The sequence below is a fragment of the Zootoca vivipara genome, chromosome 6 (genome assembly GCF_963506605.1).
Source record: "Zootoca vivipara chromosome 6, rZooViv1.1, whole genome shotgun sequence".
NCBI classification, from domain to species: domain Eukaryota; kingdom Metazoa; phylum Chordata; class Lepidosauria; order Squamata; family Lacertidae; genus Zootoca; species Zootoca vivipara.
In genome coordinates this window covers 33302194-33323381 of record NC_083281.1, presented here as the reverse complement: position 1 = coordinate 33323381, position 21188 = coordinate 33302194, and the positions used below count along the sequence as shown (strand labels likewise).

Genomic DNA, 21188 nt, shown 5'->3' with positions numbered 1-21188 from the left:
TTGGCATAAATGGCAGTGGTGACCACGACAGCCTCCTAATCTCTGCTTAACCAACATGTCCGTAGCAACCATCATTACTTCCCAGACAAAATTTGAGTGGAGCGACCAGAGTATCCACTGCTGAGTATGATGAGCACAAGAAGTTTCTGATGTCTGCTGTGGGGAAATGTCAGGAACAGCATTTCTGGACTATCAGGCACACTTATATAAAGATGGATTTCACTAGTGGGAGGGAAAAGGGAAGGGGAGAGGTATGACGTAAGGAGCCTCAATACATCACTCGTAAAGAAGGGAAAGAGCGCAATTGTACAAGGAAATGATTATAGCAGGCATCCCCAAACTTCGGCCCTCCAGATGTTTTGGACTACAGTTCCCATCTTCCCCGACTGTTAGCTAGGGATCATGGGAGTTGTAGGCCAAAACATCTGGAGGGCCGCAGTTTGGGGATGCCTGGATTATAGTGATGCAGAAGGTCCATTGCAAATACACACCCGTGTTGGAAAAAAACATGCCTTTGATAACACCGTCCTCCTGCCTTCCTTCCTTCCCTCCCAGGCTAGAAGGAAAAGTGTTCCCCGGCTTTGTCCCATGGAGGAAGCAGCAACACTCACCCAACTTTGATCATCCTCTTCCCGCGTCACCACGATCACTTCACCCTTGGAGAAAGTCAGCTCCCGAGCCTTGTCCCCCTTGCAGTCAACCAAGGCCATGACTCTCTTCGGCCGTCCCTTAGCCTGCAAAAGTGAAAAATGGTAGTTGTCAGTTCCACACAACCTTTCTATCTTTCCCTTCTATCACTGAACCACTGAACCCTTCTGTGGTTCTGTGAAGCCTAAACAGAATTGCAAACAGGCACCTCATTGATGAAAGGGTGCAGAGTCACCCACCCCAGCCACAGGTTTCCCAAACCTGTCGAAAGCCTTGTCACCCATTCTGCAAGCCAGCAGTGGAGAACCTGTGACACACACACACACACACGGAAGTTGCAAGACTACATCATCCCTGGTATGCATATTTCTTGTGGGGCTTTGGGGGGGGGATTAAGCTGTTTGAATCTGCACACTTAGCCTTAGGATTCTTAGCAATCTCTGCTGGGCACCCCTTTACCGTATTTACTCGAATCTAATGTTCACCCTTTTTTGGCCAAATTACACTGCGAAAATTAAGGTGTGCATTAGATTCGATGGCACATTTACATTTGTCAGCAAATTTATTGGTTTCAAAGTTCTGAAAATTAAGGTGCGCATTAGATTCAACCGCGCATTAGACTTGAGTAAATACGGTATTTACTAAAGCATGTGTTCAACCAAAAAAAAGGAGGGGGGAAGCCTCCGGGAGAGGCTTTTCAATATCTGTAATAAGAGAGTTCCTGTCCTAAAGGCTTGCAATTAATACACAACTCAAAAGGAAAAGGGGTTGGGAAGGAAGAGGAAAAAAGCAAACTCAGGCATTAGTCCTTAGTTACAGATTCCTTCTAACAAGCAGCTGGAATGGAAACAGCTCAAGGAAGAAGAGAAGTCAAAACTTTCTGGGCTCTCAGCTGATGCAGTCCTGCCTCTCCCTGTGCTACAGCCTGCACATATCACCACAGGAAATTCTACATCTTGTCCTGCCTTTGAAGCTCACAAGAGGTCCCTCATTCTTTCCTACCAGCCATACATGCTCTTCGCCTGAAGCCTCCAGGGCCAACCACAACCTCTTGCCACAACAGCCTTTATCATCTGAACTTACTTCTCAATGACTCAATTACTGAAACGGATGCACACTGACTATTGGCCCCAGATACCGGATGCTGACAAAGGGTGCCATCATGCTCACCGATGTTGTGTTCAAGAGGAAATCCCAAACCACATGGAAAACTTGTTTGAAACACAGCATCGCCATCTCACAGAACTCACCGGAGCAAACCTCCTTGGCATCGGCACAGGGGGAGGCGTCTGAGCCAGCAACGGAGACTTATGGGAAGACAGATCTTCTGGGCAACCAGAGCTCTGAGGGGAAAGTGGCGTGCCAGGCAACTTGCCCACCGAGCCACTACTGATCCGCCGATAGGATCGGGTGCTCTCAGAGCTGTAGAGGGAAGAGAAAGTGCATGTAAATGAGGGGTAGCCAAGGAAACTCCCAGGGGTGGATGCCAGGAAAGGGCAGTGGCACAGGCAAAAGTGGGTGGAGCCACAGATGTGACTCTAACCCTTGTACACTCCAGCCAGAAACGCATCGCCCCACCAGGCAAGCAAGAGGCTTCAAGGGCACATTCCAGCCAGGCAAAAGCACTCAAGGGAGGTGCAGATCAAGGCTGGTAAGGGCTGTGGCCCAGAGCGAGTCCTGAACCCCAGGCCCGAGGTTTTCCAGCCTATCCCTAGATCAAGGCTAGCAATACATGCATCATCGTACCACTTTGAACAGAATGCTGAGAAGCCAGGGTGCTTTAACAATTGATCCCTCTCCCTGCAGAACTCTGGGAAATGCAGCTCTGGGAGGGGAACAGGGGGTCTCCTAACAACTCTCAGCAACCTTAACAAACTACATTTCCCAGGATTCTTTGGGGGGAAGCCATGACTGCTTAAAGTGGTACGATACCGTTTTAAAGTATAGTGCAGATGGTGCCAAAATCAGTTTCCCCCAGGCCATTTACGGTAACCATACCTTAGATTAGGCCCTTGAAGCCACTGCTAACCTATAAGGTGCTTGGCTTCAGGCCTTTCCACAACTGACACCTCCTGGTCTCACCTGAACTTGACTGGGTTGGCTTGTCCTTGTTCTGGAGAGGTCCCAGGAGAAGGCTGTAGCACTGTCGCCTGACTGGGGTCCGATCTTCTGCGCAGGGATCCGCTTTCCATTTCGGAGCAGGTTTCCCAGTAGGCTGTGCCTTTGACTTCCGCAGAATTGCGGAAGCTCGGCGGCTGCCGGGACATGCCACCATCTGGCACTCCAGGAGCGCTGGAAGTGGACAAGTGCCGCCCCTCAGGGACATCTGGCGACTGAGGCAAGGACTCTGAGGTGTCTAGAAAGAAATGGGAAACAGATCTTTCTGTAAAGCAGAAACCGAGATCTCAGAATTACATTGGCTAAGTAAACAGAACGATGGAGGGTTGTAGTCAATGTTAGCCATACTCAGAGTCATCTATATCCATGGAATACCTAGCACCTGTAACTGCAGTTCTCAAGATCCTTCGGGGAAAGCCATGTGTTTTAAATGTATAGTATGGATGTAGCTAATGTTATCGGACATGACTAACTTAGACCCATTAGTTTCAATGGGTCTATTTGGAGTAAAGCCTAGTTGGGTATATCCTGGACACTTTTTTCATACCTGGAAGGAGTGAGTGAGTGAGTGTGATGCAGCAGCTAAAAAAGCCAATGCAATTCTGGGCTGCATCAATAGGAGTATAGCATCTAGATCTAGGGAAGTAATAGTACCACTGTATTCTGCTCTGGTCAGACCTCACCTGGAGTACTGTGTCCAGTTCTGGGCACCACAGTTCAAGGATACTGACAAACTGGAACGTGTCCAGAGGAGGGCAACCAAAATGGTCAAAGGCCTGGAAACGATGCCTTATGAGGAACGGCTTAGAGAGCTGGGTATGTTTAGCCTGGAGAAGAGAAGGTTAAGGGGTGATATGATAGCCATGTTCAAATATATAAAAGGATGTCATATGGAGGAGGGAGAAAGATTGTTTTCTGCTGCTCCAGAGAAGCGGACACGGAGCAATGGATTCAAACTACAAGAAAGAAGATTCCACCTAAACATTAGGAAGAACTTCCTGATAGTAAGAGCTGTTTGGCAGTGGAATTTCCTACCAAGGAGTGTGGTGGAGTCTCCTTCTTTGGAGGTCTTTAAGCAGAGGCTTGACAGGCATATGTCAAGAATGCTTTGATGGTGTTTCCTGCTTGGCAGGGGGTTGGACTGGATGACCCTTGTGGTCTCTTCCAACTCTATGATTCTATGATTCTATGAAATAGAAGGTATCAGGCAATGATTTTAGTGCTTAATGGAGATACTGGATACAAGCTCCCAATGGATGCTAAGATCTTTCTACGTGGTGCACATAGGCAGCTGCTTAGGAGTTTGGCAATTACAGGGAGGACATTATACTGACTGCAAAACTGAAGGCAAAAACATCTGCTGGATATGCAAATATCAAAATGTAAGAATCAGAAAGTATGTTTGTACACATAAACTTAACATAATAAATATTTTTGTGAGGGGAAATTATTTAATCACAAGATGGGTTCCATTTTATTCAACATTCAAACTCTCCAGCCAATGTGCCCCAAGAAAATGTCCATGTAGATGTCTTGGCTATAATCGAAGATATAATGCACAGACACACACATATGTATAATATAAATATAATACAAGGGTTTTACCCACATTGTGAATTTAGATATTGTATAATATGTGTCTCTTCATTTTCCAATTGCAACAGACTTGCTCTTTTTCTACTGGGGCTCTGATGCACGCGTTTGTGCAAAGCACTTGGTCAGCCTTGTCATTGCCCGATTCTACTTACCCAAAGCACTCTGCCCTGGTTTTGTCTTGGAACTCCCTCTGGTGGGGTTTTTGACTGGGAGCGGCGGTGGGGTCTCCTCACTCTTTGAGCTTCGCAGGCCAGGCCGTGAGGGGACCAGGATGGTCTCGTAGGTCTTGTTGCTGATGTCTATACCTGTGCAACTCCACCTGTTTGGAGGGAAGAGGGCAGGCTGGCCTGTGGTCGGAGACGATGAAGACCCAAAAGACCGCTGCAGTGGGCTCACCTATCGGAGAAAGCAGCAAAGCTCTGTTTCAATATCCCTGTACCTTCAGAGGATTTACACTGCATAGGACAGGCTACAAGTTCCATTATCCCTAACCACGGGCCGTGTTGATTGGGGCTGATGGGAGCTGGGCATAGGTCCCCCACTTCTGAATTAGGACAAACACACTCAGAGGCCCTAACACACAGCACCTTCTCGTCCAGCTCATCTTCACTGTCGTAAGAAAACTCCTGAGGGGTTTCCCAGTCATAGTCCAAGTGTATCTGGGGAGCCAATTTCCCCGCCTGGGCTTGCTCCAGCTGTAAACAAAGAGGACACAGAGACTCTGTCATCAGCTTACCAATGAGAAAGACCCTTCTGGTTCCTGCAAGCGCTGTAGTGCTGCAAAACCTAACACACTTGGGGACACAATGGGGCTTACCCCCCCCCCCAGGAATCATGCACCGGATTGTACCATAGCAACCCTTCCAAATGCTACAGGAGGCAACGATGGGTCTGCTACTAACAGTGCAAACCATATCTACTCAAAAGTAAGTCCCACCAAGCTCAATGGATTCAACAACCAAGGAAATGTGGAGGCCAGAAACCATCTTGGCTGTGAGTCCCAGAAGACGTGCTCCCTGCAGACCTTTTCCATCTGGCCTGGGAAGGTGGAACCTTGACTGACTCCAGCTACAAAAGCTGAGGCTGTTGAATGGACTCTTGGGCCAGGGGTATTATAGGGGGGGGGGCGTTGATGCTGTTACTGATTTTTTATATATATCTTAATTTTAGATCTTATGATTTACGTGGAAATTGCTCAATTTGGTTGCATATTTTTTGATATTTTATTTATTGTTTATGACTATTCTTGTTACGTTGTGATAATGTATTTCATGTTGCACGTCACCTTGAGCATTGTTTGAACTATGGAAAGGTGGTATACAGATTATATTAAGTATGCATGCATCTAAATGTGCTTAGGACTGTAGCCATAGCCAGTCCAATTCCAGCTCACTAACAAGCACTGTTTGCAGGGTCCCCTCTGCCTGGACCTCAAAGACCCTCTGCAAGCCACACCCCTCACCAGTCCTGAGCCACACCCTCCTCAAATGCCTTTGCCTGCCTGGAATGTGGCCGTGGACAGTGATAATGCCCACCTTTCCTTCAAGGAGCTCAAGATGACGTACCAGATTCTCTCCTTCCTATTTAACCCCCACAGGGTAGGTTAGGGCAGCAAATAGTACCTGCTGCAAAAAAATCACCTAGCTAGCTTCATGGCTGAACGAGAATTTGAGCTCTGGCGTCTCAGATCCATCATTCTAACCATCACACCATGTTGACTCTCAGTGCTTCACAGGTGACCCCTAAGCTTCAGCCCCAACCTACCAAGTCTTCACACTCGGTATGCTTGTACCTCCTCGCCACATCCAGAGGGGTTTCGCCAGCTGCATTTACTGAACAGAGAGAGAAAAACAAAGCAAGGCTGTAGGAGGTTGGAGGAAGGGGGCATTTCAATATATTACCCCCACTTGAAACAGGGCATAGAGCTGTTGACGTACCATATGTGGGTTTCCCTTGCACTTGAGCCAGAAGCTGCAGTTAGTGCAGAATGCTTCAGCATATAACACCTCGCTCACAGTTCTGCACCGGCTGCTGATTTGCTATAGGGCTGAGTTCAAGGTGTTGCTGCTATCAGTATATAATGCCCTTAATAACTTTGCCTCCGAGATCTCCTTACCCCATATATATCCACTTCAATCTGCAGAACTGCTCCTGTTACAGGTGCCACATAATACCGTACCTTCCAGTGTGGCGGCACCTAAACTTTGGAACTCCCTGCCTATTGACATCAGCCGGGAGCCTTCACTTATCAAGTACTCTTTTCGGCGCCTGCTAAAAACATTTTTGTTTAGGCGAGCTTACCCAGAATGCCGATGTGTGTTTTAACCTGCTTGTTAGTTTATTGCCAATTTAATTTTTTCCCTGAACACTTTAAATTGTAGTTTTAAACTGCTTCTACCAAGAATTTTATGGTCTAATTCTTTTTTCTTTTTTTGCAAACTGCTTTGATGTTTTTTTGCAATCAAGCGGTGTACAAGTTTTATGAAATAACCAAACCAATGCTCATTTTGTGCATGCCCAAAGAGAAGCCTGCTTATGTATTTGCACATCTTAGAGGAAGTCGCCTGGGGGCTATATCCTACCTGCGTTTGTAGAAGCTTTCCCCTTCAGCAGGAGCTTGATGCAGTTGGGCTGATTATACTGGGCCCCATAATGCAGGGCTGTGCTCCCATCTGGAGTGGGCCGGTCCAGATGTCCCCTGAACACGGACAAGACAACAAAGGGTAAAATCCAGCTTTTTTAAAAAGAAACTAAAAACACAAAGCCTAGTTTGTCAGCTCTCATGGCTGCAGGGGAGATCTCCTAAATCTTCCTCATGCCCATCTCCTTTCTCCGGGCTTTTCAGTCACCCCCTTTATCCTTACTTTAGAAAAAAGTCTGAATTAGCCAGTAATTCAGAGCCTTGGTGTTGGGCTTGTGTGCAACGCAGCACTAAGCAGATAATTCCGCCAGCACCAGACTTTCTCCTTGTGCAACAGAACAGTCTCTCCCTAAATCTGTTCTAGGGGCTCCCTCAACCCTCCAGAGCAGATTTTGGGTTGACATAGTGTGTGCACGGGATGGGGGGGGTGGGGAGGAGGGGAGGGGAAATCCCCTTGCACTAATGCAAAATTTTAGTTGATTTCCACCTATACGTTTTGCAAATGGGACCTGCATCAACAATAATACACTAAACTGGGCAAGACCTTAGCCTTAAACCCTGAAGAACCATTGCCAGTCAGTGTGGACAATATTGAGCTAGAAGAACTAGTGATTTGACTCAGGTAAGGCCGTTTTCTATGTTCCTCTGAGTTCAGGGTTCTTGCCAGCCATTCCTCCCAAACAGGACACTCCATTTCTCTATTCCCACACCTCTAAATTTTATATTTCTTTCTAGCAATCCTCACATTCTGTGCCTACTGAGCATGCTCAGTTCTTATCAGGCTATTTGGGAGGGCGAGGCTCTCCTTAGGTTTTTGTGTCTAAAGATTGCAAAACTCAACATTCCCTTAAGCAAGCTTGATAACTCCTCCTTGGTCGCATCTGCACCGTACATTAAAAGCACATGGCTCCTGGGAACTGCAGTTCCCTGACACAAGGGTACAATTCCAGGCAGCCTTTACGAACTACACTTCTCAGGATTCTTTGGGGGAAGCCATGTGCTTTAAAAGTGACCCTGATTTCTCAGTGGCCCCATTTCTATCAGCACCCACCAGCTGTACCCACTATTAGGCAGAGTGATAGCGCATCCAACTGAATCTGATTGCACTATTGAGTGCAGAATTCTGCCTTCCTGCATACTTCCTTGTCTATAGGTAGCAGAGAGTTCTCCACGCTGAGCCTTACCCGTTCTGAATAATGAAGTCAACCAGTGGGAGGGAGGTCTTGTTGGCATAGCGCACTGCCAGATGCAAAGCCCGCTCACCTGGTTCCTATGAGAAAGGTAAAGAGGCAATACTTTGCAAACCTTTCTGTGCTAGAGCTCTGCTCTGGTAGATCAAGTCAGATGGGGTGGGAGGGAGGACAAAACAAACCAGCCACAAGTCAAAGGAAATCCTGTGTAAGCTGTCTGGGTGTGATTTTGAAAAGGGAGTTACAGGTGAAACTTGGAAAATTAGAATATCGTTGAAAAGTGCATTTATTTCAATAATGCAATTTAAAAGGTGAAACCAATATATGAGATAGATGCATGACATGCAAAGCAAGATATGTCAAGCCTTTATTTGTTGTAATTGTAATTATTTGTCGTTAGGCAAGTCAATTATAAATGGAATGTAATTAATGATATGTAATAGTGTGAGGGACGAGGGATACAGGGAAGTCCCTCCCATCTTAAGTTCCAGCCCATCCCCAAGCGCGGGAGAGAGTAAGGAGAGCTCTGCCTCCAGCGGAGAGTCAGGAAGTGGTGTCCGAGGCTCAGGCAAGGTTGTGGAGCCCAGGCCGCAGGTGGGACAGGAAGTTGGACGCACAGGGGGGAGGCCAATTCCCCCAACTCCCGAATTGCGACGCAAACGTAGGGGGAAGAGGTTGGGTCTGCCAAAGCTGTGGTGCTGGAAGAAAACGCGCCAATCGCCATTCGGGAGTTCAGACACCTCACCTTAAGGATGCATTTTTACTGCTCTGAACACTGTAAATAATCAGCACTTAATAAAAACCTTAAAAGACCATGCTGGAGTCGTTACTCTAGAGTAGCCATACCAGGCCCTCTGACAGCAACTCCCGAATCTTTTTTTTGGCTACTTTGGAGTGCAGCGATGAGCGCTCAAGAGGCTGAGCATTGGAGGCTGGAGGCCGAAGCAGCGAAGCAGGAGCTGCAGAACCTCACAGCGCACGCACAGCAGCAATTGCATGCCGCTCAGGAGGAAGCGCGAGGGGCGCAGGAGGAGCTGAACAAGCTGGTGGACCAGGTGAGGACAAAAGAGGAGACTGAGAAACAGCTAAGGGTGATGGTTTTGGACCTACAGAAAAAGTTGGAAGAGGAGAAAGCCGCTAGAGGTGGGGGGGTGCCCCAGCCGCAGCTAGTCCAAGTGAGAAGGGGACAGAGCCTAGTCACCAAGTTTAGCGGCGACCCTAGGGAGTACCTAGGATTCGAGACAGAAATAAATTATGCGCTGGAATTGCATGCAGCAGAATTCCCAGATGACGCGCACAGAGTCTCCTTTATCATAGAGCATTTGACGGGGGCCGCCCGAGAATGGGTAAGACCGCTCATCGCGCAAAAAAATCCTTGCATGAAGAACGCAAAATTATTTCTAGAAGCTTTAAAAATAATGTACGCTAGTGACAGTGAAATGGAGGCCACTAAAGAGGAGCTTCATAACTTAACACAAGGAAAATCGACAGTTAGGGACTACTGGGCGAGATTCACCATGCTGGTGCACAAACTGGGGTGGGATCTGCAAAGTGAGCCAGTGAAATCAGCCTTCTACATGGGTTTGCACGCAGACGTTAAGGATGAGCTGGCAAGAGGTCCCAAGCCGCGAACTATGGATGAGTTAAGCAAAGCGGCGCTAGCGGTGGGGGTGAGACAGGAATCCAGATGGAATGACAAACAAGCGACGCGCGCAGCAAAACCTTGGTTCCCACGCTCCCAGGACAGACCACATCACCAAACCCCACCCCAGGGCCCGCCCCCACACCCGCCCAGGCCAAGCCCAGAGCCGGAACCGATGGAGATCGGAGGAGCGCGCGCGCGGGCTTTTCAAACCCCGGCGGCGCCAAGACGCAAGGAGGGAAGAGGCGGGAATTGCTTTCTCTGCAACTCCCCCCGGCATCGCGTCAGAGACTGCCCTCATCGCAGAGAGTGGCAAGGAAAGGCGGGAACGGTTGTACCTTCCCCAGCTGACGCAGCACCACAGCAGGGAAACGAGACAGCCTGGCTGCAGGAGACAAGGGGGAGCGGCCAGGCACAGTCAGCAGACAACAGCCCCCGCCCGCCCACCCGCACAGAGAGGAGCACAGCCAGCCCACCCCTCCCAGAGCAGGAGTGGTTCTAGAAGTCACGCTCACGCTCCCAAATGGCTATCCCCTGACAGTCCTCGCCTTAATTGACAGTGGTGCCTCAGCCAACTTCTTCTCGAGAAACTTTGCGGAAGAGCACCAGATCCAACTTCTGCAGCTGGATTTTCCCCTGCACGTGGCCACCATTGACGGCAGAGAGCTGCTGGGAGGGGCCATCACGCATCAAACCCCCCCCATGAGAATGACGGTGGGAAGGCACTCAGAGACACTGGCTTTCAACGTCACAACCATCTCAGACCCCCCCATCGTCTTGGGCATGAGCTGGCTGACGCGCCACGACCCCTCCATAAGTTGGCACCAGAGATGCATCACTTTTGGATCGGACTTTTGTCTGGAACATTGCATGCAGCACCAACCAGGGGAGGGGCCTCCGATAGCCACGGTGGCCACCATGCACGTCAAGGGGGGTGAGGCAATACCCAAGCCGTACTGGGACCTGCAGGAGGTCTTCAGCGAAGCGGAGTCCGACCACCTACCCCCACACAGGCCTTTTGACTGCCAGATCAACCTGGTGCCAGGGGCAACTATACCCCCAGCCAAGCTGTACGCCATGTCAGATCAGGAACTGGAGGATCTGCGCACTTTCATCGACAAGAACCTCAAGCGGGGGTTCATCAGAGAAAGCAAGGCAGCAGGGGGCAGCCCGGTCTTCTGGGTGGACAAGAAAGACACGCAACAGCGCCGTCTGGTGGTGGATTTTAGACGGCTGAATTCGGTGACAGAGCCAGTGGCTTTCCCCATGCCCAGAGTGGATGATCTCCTGACAGCGGCACGCAGGGGCAAGATCTTCACCAAGCTCGACCTAAGAGGGGCGTACAACTTGATTAGGATCCGGGAGGGTGATGAATGGAAAACCACGATGTTCATGCCTCTGGGCTCTTTTGAATATCTGGTGATGCCCTTCGGGTTGCAAGGGGGCTCAGCATGCTTCCAGGCCTTCATGCACCACGTCCTGGGGTCCCTCCTCTTCAAGAACTGCTTGGTCTTTCTGGATGACATCCTTATCTACTCCAATGACCCAGTGCAGCATGTGAAGGATGTCAGGGAGGTGTTGCAGCGCCTGAAGGACAACCACCTGTATGTGAAGCTGGAGAAGTGCAAGTTTCACACCAAAGAAGTGGACTTCCTAGGCTACAAGCTGTCAGACAAGGGGCTGGCGATGGACAAGGACAAGGTGCAGGCCATCCTGGACTGGCACAGCCCCAGGACGCGCAAAGATGCCCAACGCCTACTAGGCTTCGCGAACTTCTACAGGAAGTTCATCAAGAACTTCTCTCGCGTCACGGCTCCTATCACCGACTGCCTGAGAGGCAAGCAGAAGTTCCGGTGGACACCAGAGGCGCAAGCAGCGTTCGAAAGCCTCAAGAGGGTATTCGCTTCAGACCAGCACCTGTTCCACGTGGTGCAGGATGCGCCCCTACGCCTGGAGACAGATGCTTCGGACAAGGCTCTGGGAGCGATTCTGTTGCAACTGGACGCCAACAGAGAGTGGAGACCCTGTGCCTTCTTCTCCAGGAAGCTGACCCAGCCGGAACGCAACTACACAGTGTTTGACAGGGAACTTCTCGCGATCCACGCTGCGTTCCAGCACTGGCGACACTTCCTGGTGGGCGCCAAGCACCCCATCCAGGTGTGCACAGACCACAAGAACCTGGAGTTCTGGAGAACTGCCAGGGTGCTCAACCAGCGGCAGATACGGTGGGCAGAGTTCTTCTCGAACTTCAACTTCTCCATCCACTACATCCCGGGAGAGCAGAATGTCAGGGCGGATGCCCTCTCCCGCAAGCCAGAGTACATGGAGGAGGAGTTGCCACCGGCACCCAGGCATATTTTCCCCCCATCAGCATGGTCCTGCGGAGCAGCAGTGGTGAGCGAGGCAGAACTCACAGCACTGACAGCAGCTGATGAATTTGCCACCCGCATCTTCAGAGAACTGAGAGGGGGGGGGGAGCAGGCCAAAGACTTTGAGGAAAGGAGGGGTTTGCTTTTTTACAAGGGAGCCCTGTACCTGCCAACCAAACAGCTGAGAGGTAAGGCCCTCAAGCAGATGCACGACAACCCAACGGCGGGTCATTTTGGAAGGGACAAAACCACTCACCTAGTCATGAGACACTTCTGGTGGCCAGGGGTGCGGGAGGATGTTCGGGAGTATGTAAGGGGATGTGACACCTGCCAGCGAGCAAAGGTGGTCAGAGCGCCACCAGCAGGTTTGCTGGAGCCCTTAGCCACACCGCACAGGCCGTGGGAAGTAGTGTCCATGGACTTCATCACAGACCTGCCGTCGTCCAGGGGCAAGACCGCAGTGTTGGTGGTGGTGGACCTCATGTCCAAAATGTGCCATTTTATACCGTGTGCCAGGGCGGTCTCGGCAGAAGAGACGGCCAAACTGTTTGTTGACCACGTATTCAGACTGCATGGATTGCCCTTAAGGGTTATTTCGGATCGTGGCCGCCAATTTGTTTCCAGGTTCTGGCGGCGGCTCATGAACCTCCTGCAGGTGGAGGTCAGCTTGTCGACGGCTAGGCACCCGCAAACCAATGGACAGGCGGAGCGGGTCAACGCCATTCTGCAGCAGTACCTGAGATGTTACGTCAGCCAGAGGCAAACGGACTGGGTGGATCGCCTGCCACTGGCAGAATTTGCCTACAACAATGCGGTGCACGTCTCCACAGGGGTGTCGCCCTTTAAGGCCAACTACGGGTGCGACCTCAGATCTTTCCCGGAGAGGGAGGGGGAGGAGGAGGAAGAGGGCCCACAGGCAGAGGATTGGGCAGAGGACCTGGAGACGGTGCACCAGCAGCTCAGAGAACACTTGGAGAGGGCCAAGGAAGCGTACAAGAAGGGGGCAGATCGCCACAGGCGACCGGGAGAGGTCATCAGGGTGGGGGACAAGGTTTGGTTATCCTCGGAAGGTCTTCCCACCAGGGGGCGATGCAAGAAGTTAGCACCCAGGAGGCTGGGCCCCTTCACGGTCACGCAACAGGTCAACCCGGTAGCCTTCAGGCTAGCACTGCCGGAGGACATGAGAGTGCACCCAGTGTTTCATAGATCGCTGCTGTCGCCGTACAGGGAAAGTACCAGGTTCAGGGACAGCGATCAGCCTTCAGAGGGAGGGGGGGAGACGGGAGACGCCCGACAGCTCAATGAGGCAACTGAGATTTTAGACTCAAGGAGAGGGGTGAGAGGACTGGAGTACCTGATAGCATGGGAGGACACTCCGCCGTCCCACAATGAGTGGATACCGGCCACAGAAGTACCTGAGGAATTTTTAGTGGAAGAGTTCCACGCCCTGTTCCCCCACAGGCCCAAGCCCTGGCACATGGAAAGGGAGGGAGAGGGGGAGGGGCAGGAGGAAGGGATAGCAGGCAGCAGCTCTCCATGGAGATGGGAAGCGGAATTTGAGGACACGGAAGAAGAGGTGTGGTTTTCACCGAGGTCAACGACGTCAGAGGCAGGAGAGGACTGGCAGAACATTTTTACTCCCACCAGCTCTGACGCCACTGACTTCTTGGGATTCCCGTCTTCTCAGGGGGAAGGAGAAAGATCGCAGGATTGGGGGGAAATTTTTACACCCACAGGCTCGGATGCCACAGACCTCTTGGGGTTTCACTCGTCCCCAGCAAGCGGAGAGCCACTAGGAAGGGGGGGAGAGGAGCCTGGGAGGGGGATGGATGTGAGGGACGAGGGATACAGGGAAGTCCCTCCCATCTTAAGTTCCAGCCCATCCCCAAGCGCGGGAGAGAGTAAGGAGAGCTCTGCCTCCAGCGGAGAGTCAGGAAGTGGTGTCCGAGGCTCAGGCAAGGTTGTGGAGCCCAGGCCGCAGGTGGGACAGGAAGTTGGACGCACAGGGGGGAGGCCAATTCCCCCAACTCCCGAATTGCGACGCAAACGTAGGGGGAAGAGGTTGGGTCTGCCAAAGCTGTGGTGCTGGAAGAAAACGCGCCAATCGCCATTCGGGAGTTCAGACACCTCACCTTAAGGATGCATTTTTACTGCTCTGAACACTGTAAATAATCAGCACTTAATAAAAACCTTAAAAGACCATGCTGGAGTCGTTACTCTAGAGTAGCCATACCAGGCCCTCTGACAAATAGCAATGTTTCTTTTTGTATTATTGTAACTATTTGTTTTATTACTGTGGAATTTCCAAAAGAAAGCATTTGTAAAAATTAAAATAAAAAATAATAAGTTGCATTACTGAAATAAATGCACTTTTCGATGATATTCAAATTTTCCAAGTTTCACCTGTACTATTACTTGCTTGGAAAGTTTACAACTCATATTACAATATGGCAATTCCCAAGATGCTGAGAGGAACAACACAAAAGCACAATCCAAAATACCCATAAAACCATCAAGAGGGAAAGACTAAAGAGGATTCTTCAAAAGAGGACTGAGCTTCTAAATCTGATGCACATCTCTTGAAAAAGATTCCATAGTGCGCATGCAAAGCACTGCTACTAAGAAGACCTGCTTCATTATATCCCACGATCTGAAAGAACATGATTGGGGAACCCTTCTCAGCCTGAGGGCCACATTCTCTTATGGCTATGCTTCTGGGGGCCACATTAAAACCCACACAAAGACTGCTGGCCCTCCACCCGTGCAGCAATTACGGTATGCTTTGAAAAAACATTGCAGTTGATGAAATACATTTTTCTATTGCCCCACCCCCTTTTTTCCTGGTCTTTTACAAATTGGTTTCAACTGTTATGTTTACATTGGTTTTAGATTCATCTTTTTTGTTCTTGCGATCTTTATCTAGCTGGTGTTTAGAGTGCTTGGGTATAGATCGCTATCTATAGATTTTAATCTCTCTGCGAACCGGCCAGAGAACTTGGCTTATGGGCAGTTTAAAACAGAAAGCGGGATAAAGGATGCAACCTGGGGGGGGGGGTATCCGGCTGGGAATGGCAGGAGGGGCTGCAGAGTGGTGAGAGCTGTGGCCAAGAGTCTCTCGCAGCCCACCCAGAAGCAGAGTGAGCTTACCCACTGCAAAATGAATTCTTCATTGTAACAATAAACAGGGCAGGATTATTATTTGCATCCCACTGCTACAGCAGCTACCCTGAAGAAAGACAGGCCCAGCAGAAGCGGTTCCATTGGGGGCGAATGGGGCACTGCCCCACCAACTGCAGTCTTCTCTCAACTACAGCATATTCCAGCCAGATGTATCAGAGTAAGTGTTCATATAGCGATGGGGGTTGCAAGACAGGAGGAGGCTGCTCCACTGGGGCGAATGGGGCACTTCCTCCCAACCTCAGGCTGTCCTCACCTGCATGCCTTTCGACTTGCAGCCATTATATGGGGTGGCACCCCTCTTAGTCTCCATGCTGCCCTTGAAGAACTCAGCCAGGAAGAGGGTGGGGAGAAAACCAGAATGAGTTAGCTCTGGATCGACATCTACTGTTTGGGCTCCCTGCCTCTACCAACCACCCCTATATCGGGAAGTTTTTAACGTTTGATGTTTTACTATGTTTTATATATGCTGTAAGCTGGCCAGAGTGGCTGGGGAAACCAGCCACCACAATGTGGCAGGCCATTCTTTATGGGGGTCTTGTGATGCCGAACTGCTTCCAGCTAGCTAAGTGATGGCTCACACCTCGTTCCAGTGTTTCCCCTGCACACACACACACAGTTTTATTCTGCTCACCTGGCCTTCGGGGCTGGCTAGAGGTTTGGACAGGTCGTGGCCCTCTGCAAAGGCCTGAAGCAGAGCCAGGAGATCCCTGCTCCGGATTGCTTCCCAGAGGCGGCAAGGCTCATCCCTGGCCGCTTTGTGAACGTACTTGCGCTCCATGTACTTGGCCATGATGAATTCCTTCCGGGCATTCCTGCGTGGAGGGAAGATGGAGAGGTCTCAAACACCGCACCTGTCGTCCAACCCACTGCAGTGCAGGAAATCTTGCCCACGGATGTCCCAGGGTGGGCTCGAACTGCCAACCTTCCGGTTAACAACCAATGCACACACAAACACACCCCGCCCATTTCAGTTTCTACTCACATATCGCTGCTTGAGGAGGGTTTTGGGCTAACGGGGACTGGCAAAGTGGCCTCCATGACTTCATTAAACTTGGCATTGCCAATGCTGACTGCCAGCTGCAAGAACAAGGAAAGGAACTGGTGTTACTGGAGGGGAGATGTATCTCCATGAAGCATTGGGGACATCCAGGCTTTGGGTAGGGGTGGGGTGGGGGGAGGTCCTGGGCAAAATCTCTCCCTGCCGGGCCCCCTCTTCTGTTTTAAGAGGCTCCAGGCTTGCCTGACAATGGTCGAGGAGGATCAGTGGCGCTCTGAGCAGCGATGCGAGCCCACCATTAAAAACACTCCCTACAATGCCCCAGGGAAACAGGGCATTGTGGGAAATGGCAATGTAGGCTAGACCCAACTGCCTGGCCAGGGGGGGTAGAAAATGAAAAGGAGGTCCGGGACAGGCAACAGCAGTGGGTGTTGCCTAAACTACGCTAAAGGAAAATGATGGCATTTTAACCCAATTTATATTTTAAGTCCCCACAACCACCCTGAAGGGCATAGAGTATAAAAAGGAAAAGGGGTCCCTGATTAATTCTCCACAAGGAACCTTTCCTTCCTTATTTTAGGGCCAGAGTGGGGAACATACGTTGGACTACAATTTCCATCACCCCTGAGTATTGACTATTCTGGCTGGGGCTGATGGGAGCTGGAGTCCAGCAGCTTTAGGAGGGCCACAGGTTGCCTATTCCTATTTTGGGCTATCAAGCTTCTGCCTTTCTCGGCGGTGTCACTTTACAATGTGTCGCTCTTAGGGACACAGCAGCTACTGTCATGCAAGAAGAGATCTAAAGCAGCAGGACTGGGGAAACTATGACCCTCCAGAGGTTGTTGGGACTACAAATCCCATCATCCTTGACCACTGGGCCATGCTGGCTGGGCATGATGGGAGTTGGGAGTCCAGCAACACCTGGAGGGCCAGAGATTCCCCCAACCCTCGTCTAAACCAACGCCAAGGGCACTTAGCTGGCTCCTCCTAGATTTAAAATCTGTTTGTAGACACAGAAATACCTGGTTTTACACCAGATTTAGCTTCCCACTGTTGTGCTGGTGAGTTCAGGATGCCAAAGAACTTGATGCCACCATGGAGGAAGCAACTTTGGCAATGTCGCTACAAAAGAGAGAAGGGACGAGAGTGGCGCTGTGGGTTAAACCACAGAGCCTAGGGCTTGCCGATCAGAAGGTTGGCGGTTTGAATCCCTGTGACGGGGTGAGCTCCCATTGCTCAGTCCCAGCTCCCGCCAACCTAGCAGTTCGAAAGCACGACAAAGTGCAAGTAGATAAATAGGTACACCGCTCTGGTGGGAAGGTAAACGGCGTTTCCGTGTGCTGCTCTGGTTCGCCAGAAGCGGCTTTGTCATGCTGGCCACATGACTTGGAAGCTGTACGCCGGCTCCCTCGGCCAATAACGCAAGATGAGCGCCACAACCCCAGAGTTGGTCACGACTGGACCTAATGGTCAGGAGTCCCTTTACCTTTAAGGAGGCAAAACAGAAGTGGGGAATGGTGCACTCTGTTTCCAATGCACAGCCTTTGTGCTTACCAGCAGTTCAGAAGTGCTGAGCACATCCAGGGTCAAAGACTGGATTCGGGAGTAGTGCACCCCAAGCTCACGGTGGATCCCTGAACACTCGATGCATGTCAGAATGCCAAGGTTGGTGGAGAGCCACGTGGGATCTGAGAGGGAAGCCAAGTGCAGAGATGCTACATGAAAAAGGCATTTTTCTCCCCGCCAAGACTCATTCCTTTCCCACCATGACATGTAAGCAGGTTACAAAAGGACAGTGGGTACAAGCTGTTGGAAGGCCCACGGAAGTGAAGGCAATGGCTAAGAGACCCGCTGGCATGGCCCTCATTCATTTCAATTGGGCTGACATGGAAATCTTCCCATAGGACAAATATGGGCAATACATTTATTAGTACAAAATGGAACAGACAGGAAGTCATTCATTCATGAGGAATAATATGATTTTAAAATTGCATCTTTTTTCTTTTTTGTGTACAGTAATACTTGTCGATCTATTATAATAATAATTACAAACATACTCTGAAAGCAAGAATATGTGTAATTGTAAGATGCAAAGCTATGATGTAAAGATATACTTGTGAGTAATAAAGGAAAAACTAATATTAAAAAAGGAAATATTCCCATTGGATCAGAAGGCTCATTGAGACTTGTGCCTTGGATTTCGTAAGAGGTTGCATCAAATCAAATTCTTTAGGGCAACCAAATACAGTTGTAGCCAAATGACTTAAGAACTGAACTTCTTAACAAAAATAAAAGCTTGACCCACACAGTAAATAAAAACATACAAGTGGCAACCATTTTGCACAGGCCTGGCCCCTGCATGTCTTGGTGGAACACCTCTCAGCCCACTACCACCCTCTTCTGGGTCCAAAAGGACCCACATGTCAATTGGACGTGCGCAAAATGGTCAACCCCTGTACATAAAAAACAAAATCTTAGGTTCAAGCAAGGCCACATGTCCTTGTCTAAAGCTGAGCAGCCTTCGCTGCGAATTTAATGGCATTAAATGTTACCGATCTGTCTGTACCAGACACCAGATATGTGAGATTATCCATATCACTGCTAAAGATTTCTCTAAAAAATTTTGCCTAGGTATTTCACGGTTTACAGTATACCATGTAGTGTGCATGACATCCTCTAGCCAGGGGCTCCTACATACACAAAAGCAGCAACCTCTGGAGATTTTCTCAAATCTTCCTTCCAGAAAATCACGACTTCATGGTCTGAAAATGCAGGCCTGTTGAGTGCTTTGCAGAGCAAAGGTGGATTTTGCTCAGATAAGCATTCCTCTTCTCCCTGCTGCGATTTTAAGGCGGGGAAAGTACTGGAAAAATCTGGGCAAGGCAATGGCATCCGCACCCTTTCCTGTTGTGTTGCAGCCCCCATCCCTGCCGAACTTACCTGGGGCTCCGCAGTCACAGCATTGCCTGTTGCCTGGCATGTTCTTCACCTCGCCAATGATGAGTTTGGTCAGCTCTTGCAGCCCCCCATCTGCCATGCTGCCAGCCGAAGACACGCACCCCCCTGGGTCCCCCTTGAAAGCGTTGCTGAGTGCTTCGTCCTTGCTGTTCTGGAGCACCGACACCCACCTGGTTCGTGGGAAAGAACACGCATCAGGAACCCATTTAATTCGCAGGCCAGGACAAATGCCTTTCGTAAGGAAAGGCTTTTTTACATTTAAAGAAATATTTTCAAGAGCACATACTTCAGTAACATTCCAGAATTTTTAAAAAAAACCAATACAGGTGAATACGAATTTAACACAGACACACAAAACATAAAATTTGGGTTGTTTCATTCATGGAAAAAGTAATTGTCGGTGTTGGGAGGTGGTAACATTTTAAAACTGATTTGCTTTATTTATAAATATCAGGATACTGCCCTCCAGATCTTATGATACTATTACCTAAAGATGAAAAGTTACTAGGCATTCGAAATAGCAGACCACTAGGGTCACCTATCTCAATATTGTCCACACTGACATCCCACCCGCACTATACATTTAAAGAAGTGATTGTGCCACTTTCACAGCCTTCCCAAAATGAACCCCAAGAATCGTAGTGTGTTAAGGGTGCTGGAAGTTGTTAGGAGACCTCTGTTCCCGCCAGAGAGCTACAATTCCTAGCATTTCTTGGGTAGAGGGACAGGCTGTTAAACCACTCTGGAAACTGTAGCTCTATGTGGGGAACAGGGGTCTCCTAACAGCTCTCGGTACCCTCAATGAACTATCATTCCCAGGATACTTTGGGGGGAACTGTCAGGCAGTAGCTCTCCAGGGTTTCAGACCAGGATCTGGAAATGCCAGGGGCTGAACCTGGTATCTTTTTGCATGCAAGGCAGATTCTCTACCACTGAGCAATGGGCCCTTTGGGAGAAAACAAAACAAAACAAACCAGGGATGTAACAGCAGGAACAGAAGTAAGAACATATTTCTTTCCCCCTTGGCAAATGCTTGTTCCCCTCACTAATGCTACAAGCAGTTTTCCCCAATCAGAGGGGCAGGAGGCCTAAGGCAGAGTGAACAAGCAGCAAGGGACTTACACAATACATTCGTGCTCATCCTCTGCTTGGAAGTGGTAAGTCCTGTTATCTGTAAGGAGAGGAAACTTGGATGGGTGAAAGAGTAAAGAAGCACGAAACTTCCCTCAGCTTGTAGCATAACAACCACCACCAGAGTTCATGGTATTTTCAAATGGGAAGAGAGCTCAGTGGCCATCCAGCTGCTCAGTCCAGGAATCTGCATGTTCCCAAATGGTAAGTTTTTTGCATTTTCTTATTTATTATGCATCGTTGTATATTGTGGAATAGGCAATGACATTTATATGAATTATAAGAACGGAAAATGTGTGTAGGTTTAGTATAAACTGTATATTTCTTTAAAAAATTACACCCCCCCAAGCCACTGTTTTTAAAAATAAACATATTTAAATGTTTGTTTTTCAGAGTTTCAGATGAAACTGAATTGCAGCTAACCTCTGGGGCCAAGTTCATCTCAACCTGCAGAGCAGCAAGTGTTTTGCTTCAGAAAAAACTGCTTGATGTTCTCAATACTCTTGATAACGTTTAGGAAAATATTGGTTTTTAAAAAACAACAACACAACAACCCGTAGGTAAACGAGTTGTGAGAGTTAGGTAAATGTCAATAAACTGATGTTAACCATGCTACCACGCCCTCATTCCATGCATGCAACAACATAGTTGAATCCCACCCACTGTTGTTGGTTTGGGGCATCCATCTGCCTCGAGAGACAATGGAGTGCGCCTCCAG

General features: G+C 49.4%; 1 protein-coding gene across 1 annotated transcript in view; it reads right to left on the bottom strand.

Moving 5' to 3' along the window:
* The window catches only part of ASAP3 (ArfGAP with SH3 domain, ankyrin repeat and PH domain 3), a 77891-nt gene that overhangs the window by 4104 nt on the left and 52599 nt on the right, over positions 1-21188 (bottom strand). Inside the window, exons 13-25 of the mRNA XM_035120399.2 lie at positions 20462-20510; positions 19322-19509; positions 17936-18069; positions 16367-16461; positions 16016-16196; positions 8188-8273; positions 6945-7060; positions 6127-6194; positions 4950-5057; positions 4515-4758; positions 2731-3004; positions 1899-2070; positions 612-734 (exon numbers count right to left, since the gene is read on the bottom strand). Of these exons, the coding sequence (XP_034976290.2) occupies positions 612-734; positions 1899-2070; positions 2731-3004; positions 4515-4758; positions 4950-5057; positions 6127-6194; positions 6945-7060; positions 8188-8273; positions 16016-16196; positions 16367-16461; positions 17936-18069; positions 19322-19509; positions 20462-20510 (1838 nt within the window). The remainder of the gene's footprint in view (positions 1-611; positions 735-1898; positions 2071-2730; positions 3005-4514; positions 4759-4949; positions 5058-6126; positions 6195-6944; positions 7061-8187; positions 8274-16015; positions 16197-16366; positions 16462-17935; positions 18070-19321; positions 19510-20461; positions 20511-21188) is intronic.